The sequence below is a fragment of the Heterocephalus glaber genome, unplaced genomic scaffold (genome assembly GCF_053883595.1).
Source record: "Heterocephalus glaber isolate CG9 unplaced genomic scaffold, H.glaber_assembly_v1.0 deba00000122, whole genome shotgun sequence".
Lineage (NCBI taxonomy): Eukaryota > Metazoa > Chordata > Mammalia > Rodentia > Bathyergidae > Heterocephalus > Heterocephalus glaber.
Window position 1 is genome coordinate 63,536,660 of NW_028258138.1, and position 16,860 is coordinate 63,553,519.

Sequence of the window (16,860 nt, forward strand, 5' to 3'; positions counted from 1 at the left end):
GTGCACTCATGCTCACAGTACAATTTGTAATAGATAAAACTTGGAAGGAGCCCAAATGCCCATCAACTGGAGACTGGATAAAGAAAATGTGGTTTTTTAATAAAATGGAGTACTACTCAGCCATACAAAATGAGAAATTAGAGACATTTATAGCTAAATGGATGCACATTGAGCCAATACTCTTAAGTGAAATAAATAGGACATGTGTAAATACCGAATTGTTTCTCTATATGAGAAACTGAAAGTGTAAATGAGGACTAAAAGGTATAATAAATAATGTGAAATAGGAAGAAAAGGGGCAAAGGGAAAGGGGAAGTGGGAGGGGTAGGAGAAGGAAAGACGGGAATGGAACTAATATGAGAGAAAGAAAAAAATGGAAACAAAGTCTTTGTAAATAGGGAGGGATCGAGTGGTTGAAGGGAGGGCGGGGAAGGGGGAAAAAATAAGAATCAAGAGAGATTATGTAAAGGTGCAAATTTCCAATGATGAATGTCATTATATTGTACACCTAAAATGTACCAATAAAATTAATTTTTAAAAAAAGAGTAAAGAACACGAATTGGCAGAAAACAAAAGAAATGTTCAGTAAACATATGGCCCATATATAACCATCATCAGGCACTAACTGTGATTCAAGAGAAAACATAATTGAGAAAAGTCTAAAAATAACATGACCATGTGGAAAACAATACTAAGAGATTGTTAGGAATGTGGAAAAATTAAAGTTAGGTATATAGAAAATGAAGCAAACAAAAAATGAGGCAATTATTAAGTGTAAATTCCCCATATGTTGCAGGGAAAATAATCATTCTTAGCATGAGAACAATTTTGGGAATTGTCCATTCGCAAGTAATGAATGAAAATATGAAGGGATTCTTACCTGCTTCAAAGCAGGGGAACAAGGAATCAGCTCTCCTATCCTGTTTATCCCAGCATTGATTTTCTTCTTTCTATGCCTTTCCACTAAATAGGGGGAAAAATCCATTTATTAAATGTTATATTACTGTCCCAAAGTACCCCATTTTCCCTTGTCAAAGAAATTTCAGGTAAAGAAATATTTATCAAATAGTATCTACAAAAGTCAAATAACTATAATAAGTAAATCAGATTTCTAAGAATGTAGTACTTTTAAGTCTTAAATGTTATAAAAAGCAATACCTTCATTAGGATTTTAAATATCTATAATTATATAACATATATTTTATATAGTCTATATCTCATATATATTCATGTAGAATATCATCTATAATAGTTATATTCAAATTATAAAAACCAGGAGTGAATAATACTGAATTATTATTAGGTCACCATTCTATTACACTTGAAGTAACTATTAGGGATTTTAATGATAACTGAATTTAAAGAACCCACTAGCAAGCTGCACAAGGTGGTAAATATCTGTAATCTCAGCTATGCAGGATGTGTAGGAGGGATGCCAGTTCAAGACCAACCTGGGAAACTTAGTGAAACCCTGTCTCAAAACAAAAAAATATAAAGGGCCGGGCCGGGGATTTAGCTCAATGGTTCTGCTGCCTGCCTCGCAAGCACAAAGTCCTAAGTTCAATCCCCAGTACAAAAAAAAAAAAATATATATATATATATATATATATATATATAAAGGGCTGAGGGTGTAGCTCAGTGGTAGAGCACTTGTTTAGCAGCTCCTAGGGCCTGACTTCAATCCTCATTATTAAAAAAAAAAAAGTATACAGATTAAAGAACCTTAAAACACTTCTTAGGATAACTGGAGGGCCTTTTTGGGAATAGAAACAGCTATTTGTTTGATTTAAAATAGACAAGAAAGGGCACTGACTTGGTTTTCTCTATAGGCTTCGACCATTTTTAATATATAATAAACTGGGCTACTGGCAGTGTCTTAATTATGTGTGAAACATTCCAGACTTACATGTTACAACTTTAAAAGGGTAAAAGAAAATAAGACATTATCTAAATTTCTGTAAGACTTTTTAGGTAGAAAAAGTACTCTTGGCTATTTTCCATTATGAGGGTTTCTAAAATCTTCCTTTCTAACCCAGGATTTCAGGGCTTTTAAGACAATCAGATTGTAGCCTGCATAGAACTTGTTTTTAAAAATAGATTTTATTCATTCATTTGTTCATTCATCCATTTTTGTTTCATGATCTAGCAGTAAGGGCATCCTTTTCAATGACATCTAATTACTCTCTCTTAATAGGGTGGCCCAAACATACTTACAGCACCATGAGCCAGCTAATTCCAATAAAAAGATTTTGTTCATATAGCTTAAAATACAAGATTTCATTCATGTAACCAAAAAAGCAACAAGTATAGCTTACCTTTCTTCTGCATTTTCTAACAACAGAATTTTCTGTTATCTAAGAGTGTATATTTTTTAGTGTGTGGAGTTTTAAAAAACATTAAGACTCATTACCAATAGTAATACAGTAAGTCCCCAACTTATGAACATTCAAGTAGCAAACCACAGGTGTACTGTGTAAGACTCACTTTGCAGGTTACAAACAAATCTGACTTATAAATGTTCTCCTAGAATGGAACTTGTTCACAAGTCTGAGACTTACTGTAAATGGGTTTCAAAGATAATAAACAGCTAAGCATGGTGGCATACACCTGTGATCCCAGCACTTGGGAGGCTGAGGCAGGAAGATTGCTGTGAATTTGAAGCCAACCTGGACTAATTACGTAGTAAGTTCAAGGCCAGCCTGAACTACATAGCGAGATCCTATCTCAAAAAAACCAAAAAAACACACAAACAAACAAAAAAGGATAATAAATAACTAATTCTAGGCAATAGCAATATCCCACCTCTGTTCAAGACAACATTCCACTAATAAGATTTTTCCCAAGGGTTCTTTTCTTAGGGAAAGGAAGATACCACTTCTACAATAAAAAGACTTTTAACTTCTAAATTGTTTTTGGTCTGCATGCAGTACCTGATGGAAAACAGTGTCCACAATGTGCAAAGCTGTAATTGTATGCAGTTAATCCTATATATGTTTATCTTGGAGGAAGAAAAAGTTCAAATGGGAAGGGAAAGAAAGGAAGGGGAAGGGGAAGGGGAAGGGGAAAGGAAAGGAAAGGAAAGGAAAGGAAAGGAAAGAAAAGGAAAGGAAAGGAAAGGAAAGGAAAGGGAAAAATAAAGAGAAGAAAAAAATACAAAGCTTTTGTAAATAAAGAGGGAAACAAGGGTTGAACGGAGGGAAGGGGAATGGGAAAAAAAGAAGAATCAAGATATGTTATGTACAGGTACAAATCCCCTAAAATGAATGTGATCATTATGTATATCAAAAGTATAGCAACCGCTGGGGATTTAGCTGAGTGGTTCCAGTGCCTACCTCAAAAGCACAAGGTCCTGAGTTTGATCCCCAGTACCAAAAAAACCAAAACAGTATAGCAATATATTTAATTTTAAAAATAAATATAATAGCTGGGCATGGGGGTGCACATCTGTAATCCCAGAACTCAGGAGGCTGACGCAGGAAGATCATTGCAAGTTCAAGGCCAGCTTGGACTAGATAGTAAGGCCTTTTCTCAAAAAACAACAACAACAACAAATATTTATCTTGCTTTGATCTGTACTTTTCATGTTTGAGATAAAATTGAATAAAGTATTTATTTTCTACATTTCTTCTTATAATCAAGAGTTTAAAACTTCAGACTATTCATACACAAAGTCTCTTTAAGACCTACAGTCTTGAGGAATGATCACAATGAGTTCCAGGCCAGGCTGGGCTACACAGTGAAAGAAAGGCCAGCCTGAAATACGTACCAAAACCCTGTCTCAAACAAACAAACAAACAAATAAACAAAAAACCCTACAGTTTGCTGTGCATCATTTTTCACACTTCTAGCCAGCTTCCCTGTCTGGAATTTATTCATCCACATGACCTTGATTCTACTGAGAAGTGTACCTGCAAACACTCACTCCAGGGATATATTATATCTCTTAACTAACCCAAATAGACCACAAATCAGAAGATGACATGTAAGTCATCTTCATGAGACTCGGAATACTTTTCAATTAAAAACAATAAAGGTGCACTTTACTAAAATGCAACAAATCAACTTCTGGGAAGATGTCAGAGCAGTAAGCAGCAACAAATCACTCTCCAAGATTCAGAATCCAGACACTGGAAAATAACAACTTGGGGGAAAAAAGAGAAAGGTGGATCCCTAGGACCCAAGAAGAAACTGAAGGGAAAATTATAGACTACAGAAAAATTGAAAAGACAGACCACAACAGAGAAAAAAGAAGGGGCAATCTATACTTTATCCCTGGCTCCTGCCACAAGGCGAGAGAAAGGAAGATAGAATCTACAGAGACACAGCAAAAGCGGTTGACTCCAGAGCCCTCCAGGGAGAAACACATTAGTGGTACAGAGCAGTGGGTGTTGTGCACTACATCAGCTAGTGAGTGACTCCAGTCCAATCCATTGCCATACACCCTGGAGAGAGTGCTTAGTCAGACACCATTTTAGGAAAGGACCAACTGAACCTGGGACTCAGCAGCCACGGGTTGGCTTCATCTCAGGCCTCTCAATGTTAAACTCTCACAGAGACCGGGTGAGGGACAACCACTGGAGATGTCCATGGTCAAGGAACTGGGGTCAGGCCAGCAAGAGAAACACAGTTATAAGCTAAATGACTCAGGCCGGACCCCCATGAGCAGAGATAAGGGTCAACATGAATTTCTGTGGATTTGAAAGTCTCAGAACCAGCACCTCACGCTAATGCTACTACCAACTCACTAGGATTATCCAGCATGGATCTAGACTGATTGCCTCCCTTGTCTACCAGCAAAAGCAGTCATACCTTGCATTGGACATTGCTACAAAACTGTAGACCCCAAAAGGTAACCCCACACCTGAAATCACAGAGAAATTTCTTCTTTTTTTTCTATGCTTTTGGGCTTTTTTTTTGATGATTTGGTTTTGTGTGTGTCTGTGTGTGTGTGTGTGTGTGTGTGCATGTGTGTGTGTGCACATGTGTGTGCAAAAGTTGTTTTTAAGGGTTTTTTGTTTTGTTTTGTTCTTGTTTTTGTTTTGTTCTTGTTTTTGTTTTCTCCTCCTTTCCTTCCCTTGTGTCTTCTTCAACAATTTTCTGAGACTTGGGTAATCTTCCTCTGTCCTCCAGTCTTGCTTCTAATCTCTTTTTCTTTTTTCATTTTTCTATTTTTTTCCTCTACTCCATTTTAAATTTTCTGCCCTTATGGTAAAATCACTCTACTGTGTAGATATTTACTGTATATTATCTTCAGATTTGTCTAAGATTTTGTTATATAACTATAAATATTGTACCTAGGGTTAAAGGTGGCATATTATGAGTTATCACAGTTTGTCATTTTCCAGTCTGTGTTTGATGCTATTATTATTACTAATTTTACAACTTCACCCAAGATTATATAGTCGTGATCAATTGATTTTTCTTGTATGCCACTACCTAGATTGCATGGAGGTCATAAACAATACTACAGTCCAGTCTCAAATAACTAGGTGCTGGCCCAAATAGGCTGCAACGTTTTATCCCTAAGAAATAGAAAAGGCAGGATCCTAGGACAGAATCAAAGGCCAAAATCAGCTATACCTAGAAGATATCTCTGAAAAGCAGTAATTTCCTTAAGAGCTTTTAATACTAGTAATAAAGCTACCTACAATAAGCAATTTACAAGCTTCAATGCAGAAAAAATATAAACCAAAAAAAAAAGTGAGAAAACACAGAAACAACACGCAACCCAATTCTCCAACCCCCCAGCCAACAAATCCAGGGGGCACTGAGGTGGAAGAAATAAAAAGCTACCCAGGTCAACTTTCTGAAATGGCAGCAGTGGAATTAACAAAATAGATACATGAGTCTCTTGACAAAATGAAAACAGAAATAATTACACAGATAATCAGAGATGACTACAATAATTAAGGAAATGGTTAGTGAGTCTAGAGTAGATACTAATGAAAAAAACAGAGGAGGTTAGGAAATACATGGAAACCATGCATGGCCAACATAAAAAAGAATGAGATTCCATAAAATAGACTCAAACAGAAATCCACAAGATTAAAAATTCTATTGAAAGTATATGCAGGAGAGTCAAGCAATGTGAACATCTGAAAAAATAGCAAGGGACCATGAAAAAAATTCTAACAGCTGTTAGACAATGCAAAGACTAATGCAAGATTAATCGGAATCAATGAAGAATCAGAAGATAGCACAAAGAGCATAAAAACCTATTCATAGAAGTAACAGCAGAAAACTTTCCAAGCATGAAAAAAGAATTTGAAATACAATAGCCATGACCAGCAAAAACTACACCAGGGCATATAATAGTCAAGATTTCAGAAATTCAACAGGAGAATACAATATTAAAAGCTGTTAAAGAAAAGAAATTACTGATAAAGGAAAGCCTATCAGAATTACAGCTGACTACTCAACACAAACCCTAAAGTCAAGGAGACCTGGGAGTAATGTATTTCAAGCCCCGAAAGAAAACATCCTCCAATCCAAAATTATCTTTCAAAATTGATGGAGAAATAAGATACTTCCATGACAAAGAACACCTGAAGAAATTCATGACCAGGCCGGGCATTGTGGCGCACACCTATAATCCCAGCTCTCAGGAGGCAGAGGCAGGAGAATCACTGTGAGTTTGAAGTCAGCCTAGGCGGCATAGTAAATTCAAGGTCAGCCTGAATTACACAGTGAGACTCTGTCTCAAAAAAAAAAAAAAAAAAAAGGGCTGGGGATTTAGCTCAGTGGTTCAGCCGCCTGCCTCACAAGCGCAAGGTCCCGAGTTCGATCCCCAGTGCCCCCCCAAAAAAAGCAAGAAAAAGAAATTCATGACAAGAAAACAAGTCCTTCACAAAATTCTGAAGGATATTCTAGAAAAAGACAAGGAAGATAACAATTCCAATTATTCCAATAAAATGAATCCACCAGGTAAGGCAAGCAATTAAACAGAAGAGAAAGGAAACCAATAACAGGAAAATAATATAATGACAAGGAAAATTCATTACCTATCATTGAAAACCATCAATGTGAATGATCTCAATTCACCAATCAAAAGAAACAGACCGGCAGAATGGATCAAGAAATAAGATCAAACAATATGTAATCCCAATCAAATACCAATAGCATACCTCACAGAACTAGAGAAAACAATAACCTATGTGGTACCAGAAAGACCCAGAATATCAAAAGCAATTCTGAGTAATAAGGGCAAGGCATAACAATTCCCAATTTAAAGTTATACAACGAGCCTATCAGAATAAAAACAGTATGACACTGGCAAAAAACAAACCTGACAATCAGTGGAACAGAATAGAAGATTCAGAAACAATTCCTAGCACACTTAGGTAGAATACCTGTACTGGAAGGAAAATAGCCTCTTTAATAAATGGTGCTGATAAAACTGGCTTTCCACATGCCAAAGACTGAACCTAGCTAGACCCATATCTCTCACCATATACTAAACTAAAATCAAAATGGATCAAAGATCTAAATATTACCAAAAAAAAAAGATCTAAATATTAAAACAGACTGGAAACAGCCCAATTGCCCATCAGCTGGGGACTGGATAAAGAAGTTGTGGTTTTTTTGTAAAATGGAGTCTACTCAGCCATAAAGAATGAGAAACTAGAGACATTTATAGCTAAGTGGATGCACATTGAGGCCATACTCTTAGGTGAAATAAAGAGGACACGTGTAAATACTGAACAGTTTCTCTGGTATGAAAAACTAAAAGTGTAAATAAGAATCAAAATGTATAATTGATATTGTATAATAGGAAGAAAAGGTCTAAAGGAGTAGGGGAAGTGGGAGGGGTAGGGGAAAGGAAAGAAGGGAAAAGAAAAAATACGAGAAAAGGAAAAACATGCAAACAAAGTCTTTGTAAATAGGGAAGGGTGGAGGGGGTGAAGGGAGGGCAGGGGAATGGGGAAAAATTAAGAACCAAGATACATCATGTAAAGATAGATCCCCATGATGAATGTAACTGTATTGTATACCTAAAATGTACCAATAAACTTAATGGAAAAAAAACCAAACAGAAACAGTCGGCTGGATGATACAATAGGTAAAACTCTTAAAGACATAGGTGTAGGCAAAGACTTTATGAACAAAACCCCAGTCACAAAGGAAACACTACAAAGAATCAACAACTGCGACCATATCAAATTAAAAAGCTTTAGCACATCAAAAGAAACCACCAACACAATGAAGAGACAACCTTCATAATGGGAAAACATTTTTACCTGCTACTCTGCTGACAAAGTACTACTATCTAGAAGATACAAAGAACTTTTAAAGTAAATCAGACCTGCCAAATTAAAAGACCCAATCCAAAGACGGGCATCAGGAATGCAATTCCTTGGAAGCTCCAAAATGGCAGAGAAGTGGATGCTAGCAACTCAGCTTCTCCAGGACAAAATGTCTAGTGTCTGGAAAATAACAGCTGGGAGAGGAATTGAAGTGAGTGGAGGGTACACTGGAGCCATGAGGTAACTGACAGAGGAAAAGAAAACAGGATCAAGTGATACAGAAGAAACATATCACACAGTAAAGACCTCACAGCTCTGCCAATGGCAGCTGCCAGGTAAACTGAAACTAACAACTTTTCTGCTCACTGAGAACCCAAGAACTGCACCAGGACCAAGAGTCTCCTGCAGATGGAGCCAGCAGGGTGAATGAGAGACACTGCTTATGCAGCAGCTTTCTACAGTCAACAGTTGGTGAGTGACCTCGGTGCAAGTACCTGAGGCCACAGTTGCATGGAATAGGAGCTGGCTGGGACGTCATTGTAGGGAAGGGCTGCATGTTTCACCCTGGGTCCCAGAACAATCCTTTGTCTGCTTCACATTTCCAAGTTCCCAGACTGGATGAGTGAAAGACAGTCCCGAAAGACGTGGGCAGTTGGAGAACAGACTGAGGGCAGTCCTTCTGATGGAGGGGCTGGTGAACACAGACCTAGCTCCTGAAGTCAGAGGCCAGCTTCAGCCTGCAAAGAACTGGAAGCTCACATTGGTGCTGTGTTCCCACCGTAAGCAAATTTCTACACCTAGCACTGCTCTGGGGGCAGACGCCACCTTAGCTTTCCAGTGTGAACAAAGATATGTCTTAGCCTGAGCTCTGCTCCTCAACCCTGGGCTAAGGAAAAGGGCCATGTGTCCAAAACAATAGAAAACTTTCTTTTACTAGTCTTTATTTGATTATATTATTTTTTCATATTTTATTTTTATTTTACTTTTTAAAATTCTTTATTTTCTGTATTCTTTGCTATTCTCCTCCCTCTGTACATTTTCCCACATACTTTTATTCCATTATTTTATCCTTTTTTCCTTTATGGGCCTGTCTGTGTATGTATACTTCTCTTCCTCTTGCCTTGTTTCTACCAATATAGTTTACAGAGGGTAAGGGAATTCTTGTTCCTTTATCTTCCTCCCACTTTTATCTGTATATCTTCACCAGACTTCTTAATCCTGTGTTTTATTCATTCTCAGTCTTTCTTTTCTTTCCTCTCCACCTTTTCATTTGTCTCCCTTTAACTTTTTCTCTAATATTTATATCAATCATAGAATCTCTTTCCCTCCCCATTTCTCACTACAAATTTTGTGCTCAGTTTCCGTTATTCCCTTCTAAATATATAATAACAGGGCCAGGGATTTAGCTCAGTGGTTCTGCTGCCTGCCTTGCAAGCGCAAGGTCCCGAGTTCAATCCCCAGTACCAAAAATAAATTAATAAATAAATAATAACATACCCTTACCATCAATAAGATCCTTTGCTCCCCTCCTAGCTCCTCCTTTCCATACCACAGAGCTGCGGATTTTAAAAAACAACAAACTTTTCTTTTTTTCTCTTCTCTTCCTCCTTCTGGCATTACCCAGTCCCCAACCTCCTGGGCTTTAGATTACGGATTCTATGAAATTACTGTTGAATGCTATTTTTTAGCAGTATAGGAGACACAGCTAACTCATTTTGTACACATTTACTGTGGGTCAAGACTTGGGTTGTTAGGATGCTCTTACACTGTGGATTTCTTCTCTAGGCTAAAGGAAGACCCAAAACAGGGTCTCAAATTATGTTATTTCTCAACATACCACTGAAAGTGATTAGCCTGTTACTGCTGTAGCTGATTTGATTGCATAGGAATAATCTTGACTCAGTGGACAACTTAGTGCCAGTGAACCTGTCTGCCTATTACACCATCATACTCAGGGAGGATACCAAGAGGTCCTAACCCAAGAACTCAGACTGTATCAAACTCTTCAAGAATGCCTGCAATTTTCCAGGCATGATAGTGCACGTCTATAATCAGGAGACTGAGGCAGGAGGATTGCATTGAGTTCAAGGCCAACCTCAAATACACAACAAGACCCTCTCTCAAAAAATAAAGAAAGAGAGAGGGAGAGGGAGAGATAAGCAAGCAAGCAAGCTTGCAACCTGGGAAAAATAAGTCCTAAGTCTGAGTTAAAGACTTAAAGAGTAAAGAGTTATTGGGGTGTGAGTACTCAGACTCTCGGACAAAGAAGCTACTTGGGAATCACATATGTAATGTTTCATGGAATATTTAATCTGTGTTCCCAATGGACATCTTATTGGTTTTAGTTTTTGTATGTTTATTGATTTATTTAGTAATGTGGGGTTATGTTATGGTCTTTTACGGTTTCCTGTGTTTATTAGGTTGATACTTCTGTGTACTTGTTCTTTCATTGGCTCTGATTTAATAGGTGTCTAGATTCTCTTCTTTGTCTTAGCTTTCTATCTAGTTTCCTCACCTAAACAATTATTACTAACCCCTAAACAATATTACTAACATATTGCTTTATCCTTTCCCCCAACATGTAAACTCCTCCTCCCAAGTTTTAAAATTCCCCATATTTAGCTCCCTCACAGTCATTCCTATCTTCTCTAGTATTAATCCTCAATCTTCCCCATCCTAAGCCTTTGGCTCTTTCATATCCCACCTAGCTTATTGTCTTCCCTATCAGTAAGTCATACTCCATGTGACAGGAACCCAGAAAAAACCAGGGGTAGCTATTCTATTTGCAAACAATGTGAACTTCCAGCTAAGACTGATTAAAAGAGACAAAGAAGGTCACTGCAGATTTGTTAAGGGAAAATGCCAAAAAGAAGAGATAACAATCATAAATATATATGCACCAAAGACTGGTGCACCCAACCATATAAAACAAATATTAACAGACATGAAAAATCTAAATAGCACTAACACAAATGTAATGGGGGCTATTAATACCCCAAGGTCACAAATAGACAAATCAACTAGACCAAAAATCAACAAAGAAATATCAGAACTGAACCAAACTTCTGAACAAATGGATTTAGTAGATGTCTACAGAGTGTTCCACCCCACAACATCAGAACACACATTCTTATTGGCATAGGAAATGACTTTATGAACAAAATCTCAGTAGCACAGGAACTAGCACAAAGAATCAACAACTGGGATCTCATCTTATTAAAAAGCTTCTGCACAGCAAGAGAAACCACCAACAGAGCTAAGAGACAACCTACAATGTGGGAAAAAAATTTTAGCAGCTGTACCTCAGACAAAGGACTACTATCTAAAATATATAAAGAACTGAAAAAAATCAGACCCCCCAAATTTAGAGACACAATTCAAAAATGGGCATCCAGGGCTGGGATTTAGCTCAGTGATTCTGGCGCCTGCCTCACAAGTGCAAGGTCCCGAGTTCAATCCCCAGTACCAAAAAAAAACAACAACAATAAAAATGGGAATCTGAAATGAACAGACATTTCTCAGACGAAGTAGAAATAGCAAAGAAACATATGAAAAAATGTTCAACATCACTGGTCATTCAAGAGATGCAGATAAAAACAACACTGAGATTCCACCTCATCCTAGAAAGAATGGCTGCTATCAAGAAATCAACCAGGGCCAGGGATTTAGCTCAGTGGTGCCACCCCCCACCTCACAAGCAGAAGGACCAGAGTTCGATCCCCGATGACAAAAAAAAAAAAAAAAAAGAAATCAACCAATAACAAATGCTGGTGGGGGTGTGGGAAGAAAGGAACCCTTCTCCATTCTTGGTGGGAGTGCAGACTGGTGCAACCACTGTGGAAATCAGTATAGAGATACCTCAAAGAACTAGGACTAGAGGTTCCATATGATCCAGCTATTCTCCTGCTGGGGATCTTCCCAAAAGAAAAGAATCATACCACAGCGATATATGGGCACCCATGTTTATAGTGGCACAGTTTGTAATAGCTAAAACTTGGAAACAACCCAAGTGCCCATCAAATGGAAACTGGATAAAGAAGATGTGTTTTTTTTTTAAATGGAGTACTACTCAGCCATACAAAATGAGAAATTAGAGACATTTATAGCTAAATGGATGCACATTGAGCCGATACTCTTAAGTGAAATAGATAGGACACACGTGTGTAAATACAGAAGTTTCTCTAATGTGAGAAACTGAAAGTGTAAATGAGGATTAAAATGATTAAAATGAGTAACTGATAATTTGAAATAGGAAAAAAAGGTCCAAAGGAGTAGGGGTGGAGGGAGGGGAAGGGGAAAGGAAAGAAGGTAAAGGAAATATTACAAGAAAAGAAAAAAAATGGAAATGAAGTCTATGTAAATAGGGAAGGGTGGAGGGGGTGAAGGGAGCACAGGTAATGGAGAAAAAATAAGAACCAAGATACATCATGTAGCTGGGGATTTAGCTCAGTGGTTTCGCCACCTGCTGTGCAAGTGCAAGGACCTGAGTTCGATCCCCAGTACAAAAAAAACAAAAAAAACCAACAAAAAAAAGACACATCATGTACAGGTACAAGCACCCAATGATAAATGTAAACGAATTGTATACCTAAAATGTACCACTAAAAGAATTTAAGCAAGCGCAAGGACCTGAGTTCAATCTCTGGTACCAAGAATTTAAGCAAAAAAAAAAAAAAAAAAAATACACATTTTTCTCAGCTGAACATGGGATGTTCTCCAAAACAGACCACATACTAGCCCATAGAACATGCTTATGTAAATGCAAAGGAACTGATATTATCCCAAACATATTATCAGACCATAGTGCAATGAAATTAGAAATCCACAGCAAAAGAAACCACAAAAACTCCATAAACAAATAAACAAAAAACTCCATGAACACATGGAAATTAACACCCTCCTGAACAGCCAATGAGTCACAGATGAAATTAAATAGTATCTACAATTAAATGATAATTTTCATACAATATACAACAACTATGGGATGCAAGGAAAGCAGTCCTTTGGGCGAAATTTATAGTGGTGAATTCTCACATCAGGAAAATAGAACGAGCTCAAATAAACAACCTAAAGTTGAACCTCAAACATCTAGAAAAAGAACAAGCCAAGCCCAAAGATCATATAAGGGAGGAAATTACAAAGATCAGAGCAGAAATTAGTCCAACTGAGACTAAGAAAACCATACAAAGAATCAATGAATCAAAGAGTTGGTTCTTTGGAATATTAAATAAAACTGATAAACCCTTAGCCAACCTTATCAAAAAAAGGAAAGATTCAAACTCATGCAATTAGGAATGAAAAGGGTATCTCTCCTTTGAGTGAGGCAAAGTACAAACAAAGAGAATACTAAAGGGTGGGCAGAAGGGGACTAGGAGGTGGATCTCTTGCAATAGGAAAGTGGTCCAAGGAAAAAGTGTGAAGGGTAAGGAGGAGGGGAAGGGGAAATACATAGAAATAAAGATATGCCATGTACAGGAACCTAATAAGCTGAATTAATATAAATATTATATGCTATAACATGAGCTAAGATTAATAATAACAAGAATGAAAAATGGGATAGAGAATTGGAGGAGGAGGGAAGGGGAAGAGGATTGAAAAAAAGAAACAATCTGTGGTATGTACACATAACCACTCCCCAAGATGATTGTAAACTGCACGAATTGCAAACACTTACTAATAAAATAAATTTTCTTTAAAAAATGGGCATCTGAAATGAACAGACATCTCTCAGATGAAGAAGTAGAAACAGCAAATAAATATATGAAAAAAATGTTCAATATCACAGGCCATTTAAGAAATGCAAATTAAACAACACTGAGATTCCATCTCACTCTAGAAAGAATGGCTATCATCGAAAAATCAGCCAATAACAAATGCTGGCAAGGCTGTGGGAAATAAGGAGCTCTTCTCCATTGTTGGCAGGAATGTAAATTGGTACAACCACTATGAAAATCAGCATGGAAACTCCTCCAAACTCTAACTAGAGGTTCCATTTGACTCAGCTGCGCCCCTTCTAGGTGTCTTCTAAAAGAGTTAAAAGTATCATACCACAGTGATAGACATATACCCATGTTTACAGCAGCACAATTTATAAAAGCTAAATATGGGAAACAGCCCAGATGCCTATCAACAGATGAACAGAAAAAGACAATGTGGTATTTATATACAATAGAGTACTACTGTGCCAAAAAGAAGGATAAACTTAAGTCATTAGGTAAATGGATGCACCTTGAGACCATAATTTTAAGTAAAATAAATCAGACACACAAATTTAAATATTGCATTCTTTTTCTTGTATGAGAAACTCAAAGGGTTATAATGATCAAAACAGAAGATATTGGGAAGTAGGAAGAACATGTTCAAATGGAAAAGGGAACAAGTAGGGGAGGAAAGGCAGAGGAAAGGGATTTAAAAAAAAGACTGGAAGGGGAAAAATGGAAACAAAGCTTTCTTATGGGGAAGGGAAGAAAGACGAAGGGAAGGGAGGGAAATGAGAAAAAAAGAAAAATTAAGACATATTATGTATAGGTACAAATTCCTTATGATGAATGTGATCATTATGTATGGCAAAAATGTACTAATAAAAATAAATTTTAAAAAATAAAATTCAACAAATAATAATTAGAGGCTTATAAAAAACTTATAATCAACTGTGGCATAATTTCATTTTGAAAGCAAAAAAGATGATAAGTAAAATTTAAATTACTGTATATACCTGCATTGTGTGTTTCCCGGTTTTTCTTTCTGGAAAAAAAAGAAAAGTGTAGATAAAAGATAACAGGAAAGCATCTTTGCATTTTGAGAACCATAAAAACAAGTTTCATGAATTTGTATTTGTTGTACCAATAAGAAGTCACCTGAAGAAAAATTTCTTAGTGGTATGAAAACATAATGATAATTCCATATAAATTTAGAAGACCCCGTTTCTGGAAGTAACCATAATTCTAGATCTTTTTTTTTTTGTACCAGGGATCAAACTCAGGACCTTGTGCTTTCAAGGCAGGCAGTAGAACCACTGAGATAAATCCCTGGCCCTAGATTTTTTGATACCCAGAAATCATGGGTTGAAAATGGAAGCAATAACTAAAACTGAAACCTTTGCTATTTAAAAAATGTAATTTAGATGCTAGCACATTCTCAAAGTATGTGCCAAGCAGGTGGTTTCTGATGTTTGCCCTGGCACCCAGGCAGGAGTGAGTGTAACTTTGCAGTCCCCCAGGGAGGAAAATGTGTTGGCCAACAAAATACTTAAGCACTAACAACTGGTGCTTGAGCCATCTTTTGTCTCTGTACACTTAGATTGTCCAAACTCCTAAATTCTCTTAAATGATCATCTACTAGTCTTCTAGCTGGATATGGTGGTCCATACCTGTAATTCCAGTACTCTGGGAAGCTGAGACAGAAGGATTACAAGTTCAAGTTCAGGCTGGACAATTTAGTAACTTAGTGAGATGTCTCAAAATAAAAAATAAAATGAGCACTGGGGATGTAGCTCAGTGGAAAGGGCCTGGATTCAATCTCCAGTAATACACACACACATATATACATGCACATGCACACACACACACACACACACACACACACACACACACACAAACATAGAAGGAGAGAGCCATCCAATAGCTATTTGGTACGGAAAGAGAACAGTAATTTTAATATTAGCAAAGGCATTAGCCATGCAATTCTAAGCAGAGATATTGCCCAAAATATCAGACATTTAGAAGATTTCTTTTTTTTTAAAGCAGTATTTTATAGATAGGCATATTGCCATTAAAGGATTATAATGCTGCAAAATGTCGATTTGAACTGACTATAGACTAAATGTTTCAGGATCTACAGAATACTAGTGAAAACGTTGTTAGAAAAACACTGAGTAAAACATAGACTAAACACTGAGTACAGATTATCATGATCCACTACTTTAACTACGGATGGTCAATCTTGTTAGATTGCCAGTAGAATAAGAAGGACAGGTAAATTATTTATGTTTATCCACACATATTTTTGGAGATTAATTATTTTCTAGGCATCTACATGAAAGTGCACTAAGGACTGTCTACTTAGCTAAATGGGAACTACTTCTGCTTCTTACCAGCCCAAACTGTATATATATTATTTCTGGACTGGGAATACATACCTATGCTGCTTTTTTGTAGGAGTCTCATGCTCTGTCATTTCTGGCATGGTGACAGTGATAGGAACCTATAAAAGAAGAGAAAGAGACAAAAAGTTTAGTCATTCTAGAATCTTGAGAAAATGACCAATAATAACTTGATTTGAATATGAAAATGCTAAGAAATAAAACTGATACTAAAAAAAGCACTGGGTTAGATATCGTGGATGGAAAGAGGTGTAAGAAAAGAGAACAAAGAAAAGTATAACTAGAAGATATAAAACATAGTGAATGTTAAATATGAGGAATTGCCAGAAAAATGCTTGAGAAGATTAGAGCAGAAAAAGATCATTGTGGGCTTGGAAATTTAGAAAAGATTAAATGGGATGTAAATCTGAGTAAGACCTAGAATGATAGGTAGAACATACTTGAGTTTGCAGAGTATATTCTTTGTTTATGACACTGAAGTGTCATTCAAAATTTAAACTAGAACAATGATTTCTT

General features: G+C 36.8%; 1 protein-coding gene across 2 annotated transcripts in view; it reads right to left on the reverse strand.

Moving 5' to 3' along the window:
- The window catches only part of Usf3 (upstream transcription factor family member 3), a 72,697-nt gene that overhangs the window by 24,283 nt on the left and 31,554 nt on the right, over nucleotides 1-16,860 (reverse strand). For both annotated transcript variants that reach the window (XM_004835705.3, XM_004835704.3), the window contains 3 exons: nucleotides 16,381-16,445; nucleotides 14,959-14,987; nucleotides 881-963 (listed from right to left, as the gene is read on the reverse strand). In XM_004835705.3, coding sequence (XP_004835762.2) covers nucleotides 881-963; nucleotides 14,959-14,987; nucleotides 16,381-16,427 — 159 coding nt within the window. In that variant the 5' untranslated portion in view covers nucleotides 16,428-16,445. The remainder of the gene's footprint in view (nucleotides 1-880; nucleotides 964-14,958; nucleotides 14,988-16,380; nucleotides 16,446-16,860) is intronic.